This window comes from Macrosteles quadrilineatus, unplaced genomic scaffold, assembly GCF_028750875.1.
Source record: "Macrosteles quadrilineatus isolate MER2022 unplaced genomic scaffold, UCM_ALF_1.0 Scaffold_2__2_contigs__length_208266976, whole genome shotgun sequence".
NCBI lineage: Eukaryota > Metazoa > Arthropoda > Insecta > Hemiptera > Cicadellidae > Macrosteles > Macrosteles quadrilineatus.
The window spans coordinates 62,293,715-62,303,285 of record NW_026542595.1 but is presented as its reverse complement, the minus strand read 5'-3'; the positions used below and the strand labels follow the sequence as shown (position 1 = coordinate 62,303,285).

The 9,571-nt window shown below is 37.0% G+C and overlaps 1 protein-coding gene across 1 annotated transcript; it reads right to left on the bottom strand.

Moving 5' to 3' along the window:
- Window positions 1-7,611: 7,611 nt before the first annotated feature.
- On the bottom strand, window positions 7,612-8,592 carry LOC128984308 (uncharacterized). Its single transcript, XM_054403616.1, has one exon. It carries the CDS (start codon window positions 8,590-8,592, stop codon window positions 7,612-7,614), a length of 981 nt encoding a protein of 326 aa, XP_054259591.1.
- Window positions 8,593-9,571: the final 979 nt, after the last annotated feature.

Genomic DNA, 9,571 nt, shown 5'->3' with positions numbered 1-9,571 from the left:
CAAAATTTGAACAAGGGTGCTGGGTTTAAGCCCGCTGGGGGTGCTCAGGGATCTATCACCTTGGTCACCTCTGGTTTCCCAGCAACTGGGTGGGTAAGGCATCGATCGGGTAGTGGTGTAAATAGGTGGTTGGGGTTCCCCCCATCAGCTTGCTGGTGGTCCCCTTCTTCCTGGCTTTGATGGCGGGTTCCGCCCGTCAGGGATTGGATAGGTCCCGAGTGTTGCTTGCACTAAATGCGTCAGGGCATTCCACTATGGTCCTTCTGGGTTTCGTACCTGGGGGAACCCAGGTGGAGTGACGCTTAAACAAGTAGCCGGTATCCCTGGTTAGGATTGAGGGGCAACTCTCTCTCCGAAGGGTTGCTTCGGCAGCCGGTGAGCCTAATAAAATCGGTAATAAAATCGTACTACTATTTTAGCTTATAACATATGAGGAGCCTAAAAGCCAAGGGATCAAAGTACCAAAAACCACTTTTCGAGATAATTGAAGTCAAAGTTCAAAAAAATATATTTAGGTAGGGTCAAAATATGTTGGTGAAATTAAAGTTAATGAAAGAATAAATTGTTGTAAACTCATTTTATTGTCTTACAAACACAACACTGAATTATATTTAGTAAACAACTTCATATGTACAATGTAAAAACATATGATGGTCCATCACTAATCCAGACTAGATGAGTTGGGTTGCAATATTCAACATCCCCCCTCACCAAACTTAGCTAGGTAAAAGTCCTAGGCACTTTTGAAATTTTTGATGTTTTGGTTCGCTTAGTCCTTTAGTAAAAATATCAGCAACCATGTATTCTGTGGGTTGGTAGTTCAATTTTATTTCTCCATTTTGTACTTTTTCCCGTATAAAATGTTCTCTGATACTGATATGTTTAGATTTACTTCCTATAATGGAGTTTTTAGCCATTGTAATAGCTGATTGGTTATCACAAAATATTTCAATGACTTCTTGAGGTCTTCCCATATCATTAATCAATTTTTTTAAATGAATGGCTTCTTTTTCTGCTTCAGTCAATGACATGTATTCCGCTTCACTCGTAGACAGAGCTACAGTCCTCTGCTTTTTTGATTCCCAGGAGATTACAGCACCGCCAAATTTAAAACAGTAGCCGGTGTATGATCTCCTGTCTTCACTGCATGCCCAATCTGCATCTGCTGCTCCAATTAATGGCTTTCCTGTATTGAAAAATTCAAGACACAAGTTCTTTGAGCCTTTCAAATATCTGAGAAACCTCTTTGCAGCAATCCAGTGTTCTTTTCCAAAACAAGAGTTATATTGGCTCAGGTAACTCACAGCATGTGTTATGTCAGGTCTTGTGGCTATTGACAAATACATCAATGAACCGATTAAATTTTGGTATGGATAGTTACAATCTTTTTCATGTCCTTTAACCAATTTTTGACCTAGTGTTAGTGGAGTTACAATTGGTTTGCAGTCAGTCATATTGATTTTTTTCAGGACTTCATTTATGTATTTCGTTTGTGACATTGATATCCTTCCATTCTTTCTTGTGAACTCTACCCCCAGACAATAGCTTAGTTCACCTAAATCTCTCATTTCAAAAGTTTTCATGAGCTGGGCTTTGATGTAATTGCTGTACTTTTGGTTCTTTGTAGCAATTAAAATGTCATCTACATATACAGAGATTATTGATTTGCATCCACCTACTATTGAAATGTATATACAAGGATCAGCTTGAGATGGTATGAATTTCAGTTCCTTTAGTTTTTCATCAAGCTTCATATACCACTGTCTTCCTGATTGCTTTAAACCATAAACTGCCTTTTTTAGTAGACAAACCTTTTTGTTTTGAGCATTTTTTAAGTCAGTAATCATTTTCTTTGTTTTGTTGAATAGTTTTTTATCTTCATTTTCACTCTCATCCACCATTATTTCTTGGAGGTATCTCTCAAAGTTGTTAGGAAGTTCCATGTAAACTTTTTCTTTTATTTCTCCATTTAGAAAAGCAGTTGAAACGTCCATTTGATCAATACTTAGATCATCTTCAACAGCAAGTCCAAGCATAAGTCTTATTGAACTTAGCTTTGCTACGGGAGCAAAAGTTTCATCGTAGTCAATGCCTGGTTTTTGTGCAAATCCTTTTGCTACCAATCGTGCTTTTCTTCTTTCTAGCTCTCCATTTGGTTTTAGTTTCTTCTCTAATACCATTTTACAACCAATTACATTAATTTCTTTGTTTCTATCCTCAAGCACCCAAGTTTCATTTTTTAAATGAGCTTTTATTTCCTCTTTTATTGCTTCATTCCATTCCTCTGAAGATTCTAAAGTTGAATCTTCATTGCAAGTAGCTGACATTTGATAATCTTTTGTCCAAAGAGGAGGTTTTCTTTGTCTTTTCTGTGATACCCTTATTTCATCAGTATCTAAATGTTCATTTGAGCTTAGTGAGTCATCAGGTTGATTTTCAATATCATTTGAGCTTGGTGAATCATCTGGTTGAATTTCAATATCATCTTCGAAAATAATATCATTTTCCATTTCACTGTCATTTTCTTCAAATATAGTGTCAAAATCAGACTGGTCATCATTATTTTCTCTCTGTTCGATAGGAATAATGCAAAAATCTTGATCTTTTTCGTCACTTTCTTTTATTTCGTTTTGCTTAAGAAGATTGTAATCATTTACATCTTCATTTCTTTCATAGTACATTTTTGATAGAACAATTTTTTTTACATCTCTTGCAATTTTAACCTGCTTTTGTTGCGGCATCCAAATTCTGTATGCTTTTGAATTGCTTGCATACCCCACAAATATTCCTTGATCCGCTTTCGGATAACATTTTCCTTTTCTTGAAGCTTTGTTTAATACAAATACTTTTGATCCAAATACTTTCAAGTGTCTTGCTGAAGGCTTTCTTCCAGTCCATTTTTCATATGGCGTTAAGTGTTCAGTAGCTTTTGAAGGGCATCGATTTCTTATATAGTTAGATGTGTTAATATCTTCAGCCCACATACATCCTGGTAGATTTGATTCTATCAGTAAACATCTTGCCATATCCAATAATGTTCTATTTTTTCTTTCAGCCAAACCATTTTGTTGCGGCGTGTATGGAACTGTTAGTCTTCGCCTTATACCACTTTCTTTCAAGAACTTGTTAAATTCACCATTACAATATTCTTTGCCGTTATCTGTTTGCAGAAACTTGATTTTATTTCCTGTTTGATTTTCCACCTCATATTTATATTCTTTGAAACGTTCAAAAATTTCGTCTTTACTTTTCAAAAAATATACATAGCAGTATCTTGAATGTTCATCAATGAATGTTCCAAAATACTTATTTCCTCCAGGTGTAGTTACTTTGAAATGAAATGAAATGAAATGAAAAATACTTTATTCCATCAAAACACAAAAATTGTTACACAGGGCTGTACACACAGATGGATTATTCCCCACATAGGCACAGCCTGTGTGTGGGGAATGAGCTTCACCAGTAGTCAACATACAATTTGATATAAAATTTAATTAATAACTAAAATTATTATTCTACATACATTTTGAAGGAGTAAGATTGCACATTGAGCTAATACAAATTAATTTTTTTTAAACTGTAGGAACCACAAGAGGAAGTAAAGGCGAAAACAAAACTACACATACTAACAAACCGCGTACGTATCAACTGAGACTCGTAAACCACACACACACACACACACAGACAGACAACAGCACCCACATAACACACAACACACTTCAGCTCAGTTGCTCAGTTGCACCCGGACATCAGGCGGCTGCTGGCCCCACAGTTCCATTAGTTAGGCCGTCTCTGCTCTGTCCCTGCATGTCCTAGGAACCATTCTCTCGCTCCCTCTCACTCACACTCACGCACATCCACACACAAACATCACAACCTGTCAATCATTCAATCGTTGTATTTGACTGTGCTTTAGAAGGAATACATGGACACAAACAAGCTGTCGATATGCTCGCGTCCGAGTTCCACTAACCATTTATTTACGAGTTTTTTTATATTTAAACAGACTGCACGGTTCCGGATTTTTAAGCTGAAAAAATAACTGTTGCAATGTATTGGGGAGACGTTTTATTAATACTTTTAGTGATCTTAGGCAACTCTATCCCGGTGTTCAAAGCAAATCTTGTAGGATAGTTGTGAGAAGTTTGTTTAAAAAGATAATTTTTGTTTTTGAAAACGTATATAATTAATGATCTTATATAAAGCTGTGAAAGATTAAAAACTCTGAACTCGTCAAAGACATATTCTGATGGGTAGTGGCGAGGTTTCCGTAGAGCAATTTTTATAATGGCTTTTTGAATAATTTCGATAGGGGCCAGAATACTTTTATAGCCACCACCCCACGCTAGATTCCCAAATTGTAGAATAGACTGTATGTATGCATGGTAAATTTTTTTTAAAAGATCAAGAGGTAAAATTTTGGATATATTAGAAAAAACAAAAATGAATTTACGTAGTTTACATCTAATTTGATTTATGTGACTAGTCCATTTCAGCCGGCTATCAAACATCACCCCTAAATACTTAAACTCATTCACACGTTCAATACTTTCATACTTGTCACATTCAATCTCGGCACCACAACTATGTAATTTTAAATCTAAATCTAAAGGATCATAATCAGATCTAAGTGAAATCGGCATGTATTTTGTTTTTGATAAGTTAACAGTTAGTTTATTCTGGTCGAACCATCGCTTGACAGTGAGAAGGCCGCGTTCGGTGTTAATGTACACCTCCGGCCAACTGTCGCCCTCGAACAGGAGCGCCGTGTCGTCGGCGTACAGAAAGATCTGCCCTTTGTTTAAGTTAATTTTGCCCAGGTTATTTATGTATATTAAAAATAACAGAGGCCCCAAGGTCGAACCCTGGATAACTCCATAATCAATTCTTTTTTGTGAACTATTTTGGTTTAAAATCGAGACAATTTGGAAACGTTCAGAGAGATAATCTGCAAACCATTTTAAAGTGACGCCTCTCACCCCTATACATTTCAACTTATTAAGAAGTAATCGTCTGTCAACGGTGTCAAAGGCTTTAGCTAAATTTATAAAGACAATCAAGGGTTTTTTGTTTTTACTAATAGAATCATGCAAACTATTAGTTAAAGAAAAAAGGTCATCATTTAAATTTTTGTCCGTACGGAAATCAAACTGTTTATCAAAAAGTATTTGAAAATTTGTTAAATAGTTTTCGAATTGTTTTCTAACACACTTTTCAATAAGTTTAGCGAGAACACTGGCCAAAGTAATTGGACGATAGTTGATAAATTGATTTTTTTCACCATTCTTAAATATAGGAACTACTTTACCGACTTTTAAAATTTTTGGAAATGTGCCCTGCGAAAAGCTGGTATTAATGATATGTAAAAGTGGATATTTCAATTCTTCAAAGTTATTTTTGATAAGTTTTGCCGGAATGTTATCAGCCCCAGGAGCAGACCCCCCTCTCATACCCCGAACGACAGTTGACAGCTCTGCCTCACCCACGGGCGACAGCTGGAAAGTGGTATCCGTCTGGAAATCGTCATCGTTGATTACCGGCTCCAGAACCTGAGGGACAGCACGAGCTAGGTTGGCACCTACATCTACGTAGTAGTCATTAAACGCATCAGCAATTTTTTTTATTGAGTCCTCTTCTGAAGTTTGGTTATCTGCTATAAAATGTTTTACAGAAAAAACGTCCTTTTCTTTATTAAGTCCCATAATTTCTATCATGTTTTTCCAAAGGCGACGTTTGTTATTTAATGAGTCGGATATTTTATCCTTATAGTATTTTTCTTTTGCACTTTTGATAGCAGTATTCAAAGTGTTCCTATAGTTTATGTAATGTAATCTAAGTGCCGGGTTGAAAGGTTGTTTTTTCAACTGTTTACTGATTTTATCCCTAACACGAATAGAATTAACCAGTCCAACAGTGATCCATGGTTTTAATTTGGTTTTTTTGGCAAAAAAACTTTTATTTGAAGTAGCCGCACTTGTGATCTCCTGCAACTGTCGCACAAACTCCCCGCAGGCCACATCGACGTCCTCAGTAGCGAGTACCGAGGACCAGTCATGTGACCGCAACAATCGCTGGGCGACCTCTGAGTCGACACAAGTAAAGCTTTTGTTGGAATATCTGTTTGTTACCTTATAATGATTATAGTCAGCCGATGCAACAGTTATAAAATGGTCGGTTATTGAAGTGTGTATTATTGCTGACTTAACTGTATTTACATGTTTTATGTTGGTAAAAATGTGGTCAATGCAGGTCTTGGAATCAGCTGTAACTCGAGTTGGGCTATTAATGCATGGTGTAAAGCCTGTCGTATAAAGAACGTCAAGATATCTTTGGGACAAAATGTTTTCATTGTTAGGCAGAATGCAACAATTGAGGTCACCAACCAGCCAGCACCGCCCGCAAAGGGACCGATCATCCAGATAACTCTCCAGATCGTCGATAAAAGGTTCAAGGTCAGACGATGGGCTCCTATAAACAGCCAACAACGACAGCCCCCCACCGCCAAGCGATATGTCTAATTTGATAGTTGTGGCACCATACAATCGCACTTCCTCACAACTCACAGCAAAGCATTTATTCACATACACGATCACACCATCATTCTGATTCCTTCTAGCCTTACTTACAAACACATCATATCCATCCATACTTACAGGCACACAACTTTCATCCGTCCAAGTCTCAGTTAAAACTATAATATCAAATTTTTTATCATAATTATTTAAAAGAACAATTAACTCATCAAAATTCCTATTGTAGCTCCTAATATTCAGATTAAGAAATAACACACTATTTTGTACATTACAATCCACCTCCTCGAAAAAATTGAAGTTGTTGAAATTATTATAAATAAACTCATTTACTTTTTAAACAATTTTCAAAATTTTCTAGCTCCTCGCTTTGCATCTTACAGCGAAAAAAGTAAAAATATGAAGACAAAAAAACCCTACCTGCCCGATTTACAAGGGAAGTGGTATAAAATCACTAACTAAACCGTCTTAAACTTAATTATTAATTAAACATTACCAGCAACAGACTTAACTAAATGACAACAAACTATCTAACACTGTATAAGAGCGATCAGAATGCGCTTCGGAACGGTTTTATTTTAACCAAAAATAAATACGTATCTTACTTTTGAATTGGTTTTTCAGCAAAAATTTTTTAAATACTTAAAACCTAATTTGTTTTAATCTATGTTGTGAAACAAAAATACAATTTTAATCCTCTATTTATCATTAGAAATGTCAGATAAGGAAAAAAGATTGTAGACAAAAATATATATTTAAAAATATTTAAGTAAAATAAAAAAAGATGTAAGTATAGATTAATGATCTATCAGCTTGGCCATACTTTTGAGAATAAAATTACAGAAAGTTTAGTGGAGTGAAATTGATTAATAACTACTGTATGAAGATTGCCCTAGATATTATTATTCAAAGATATTCGAGTTTATTAACGTGAATAATGGAAGTTGGTAATTTAAAATTTATATAAATCAATAAACATATAAAATAAAATGAAATATATATTAGTAATAAAAATAACATGCTTCGAGTCTGCTTACGTTTCCCAAAAAGAGTTTGACCAGACCCACAGCAGCACTTCACTTCACGGAGTTCCGCGTGGTTCCGTCTCTGTTGTTGTCTTCACACCTTCGCCACCGCCGTCGTCCTTCGCCCCCGCGACCTCCTCCACCTCGTCCAGGTTCGTCACTCGGATAGCTCGGGAGTCTGCCGTCTTCCGTATAAAGATTTTACCCTCCCGGGTCCAGGCGTAGGTGAGATGTCCTTCTTTCACATGGTGTTTGGCTTGGCCCAGAATGGCTTTATTTCGCACGGTCAGATGTTCGACGACGTAGACTGGTCCAGGAGGCAGTGTTGTAGCCAGGTCTGACGTGTTGATCCTCTTTTGTCTGGCAGCGTCTAACCAGGAGGCACGGATGGACCTTGAGATGAACTGCACCACGATGCTGGGGTAAAACTTCTTTCCTCTGGGAGTAGGGAGTCTGTGGGCCGCAGAGATGGAGTCTCGGCTAAAACCGACACCCAAGGCACGTGCTACAGCCTGTAGAACCATGTAGACGTCCTCTTCTCTCGTTGGCGGGATCCCTCTAATTTCTAAATTATGATTCCTGGAGTATTGCTGCAGTTCGGCTACTTCGCTTTCCAGACAGCTAACCTTATCTCTCAACAATACGTTATATTTCTTAACATCCTCGCATTTCGCCTTCAAAAGCACGTTTTCAGATTCGATGTCAGCAATTCTGCACTTTAATTTTTCTTGTGAGGTCTGAAGCGTCTCCAGTTGCTTCTCGATTGTCTCAAAATGTTGCTCCATGTATTTTTTCATTGACACAAGCAGATCTGTCACCTTGGTATCTTCAGGGTCGGACTTTTTGCTGACGGTCGATGTAGTGTTCTGTACACACTCGTCACATTTCCACGCCGACACACTACGTGCTGACATCGCGTTCAACTTGGCCACGGTGCGGATGCGACAACACGCCGCGTGAAACACTGCACCACAGTCCACGCACTTAATTACGTCTTTTGCGTTCGCGATGTCACGGTTGCACCTAGCGCAGTTCATTGTTGAGAGAAAAAAGAGCCAACACGACGATAAAATAAAACAAACTACAAAGCAAAAATAAGAATAGTAAATTTATATTCCTTCCAAGCAGACGAAAAAGAAATACATGTATATTCCAAGCATACGACAGGTTGATACGGGCAGGCAGGCCGATACACTGACTCACAACGAGGAAACCGGTAGGAAGTCCGCTCGCATTGACTAACCGATAAGAACGAAATCTTTCATAGGACCTACAATGTCAGAATGTATGACTTCTAACAAGCCTACATTATTTGCAATCTTTCTTGATTGAAATGGTGTTTGTGTCAATTTTCCTTTAATACGCGTTTCACATTCTCCAATTTTGTCTTTCGTGTTGAAGGTTAATCCATTCAAAGATTAATTTTTAAAGCTGTTTTTAAGTCAACCTCATTTAGATGACCTAACTTCTTATGCCAATCTATGATCTCAGGTTCTTTTGTATAGTTTGATTTTTCATTTACCATTACAGATTTTGTACTTTTGACATAATAAAGACCACCCTGACGTTCAGCTGCCACAATTACATTTCCTCTTAGGTTTTGGACGACAGCTTTCTCTTTTTCAAAAATCACTTTAAATCCTTTGTCTGTTATTTTACTGACACTCATTAGATTTGTTGCCAAGTCTGGTACAAACAGAGTGTTATTCAAATGTATGATTTCAGAATTTTTTTAATTCCAGTGAAACCGTTCCTGTTCCAGAAACGTCAGATGTCTTTCCTTTAGAAGCAAGTTTCAAAATTCCGTTTGAATTTTTGATATCTCTGAACTGTGATTTCTCTCCACACATGTGCGATGTACATCCACTATCAATACACCAATCAGATGAAGTAGAACCTAAAATGTTCAAATTTGAAGAGAAACATTCAGCCTCTGCTTTAAAACTATTTCCCATTTGTTTGGATCTACAGTTATTGGCTTTGTGTCCTATTTTTTCACATCTAAAACATTTAACT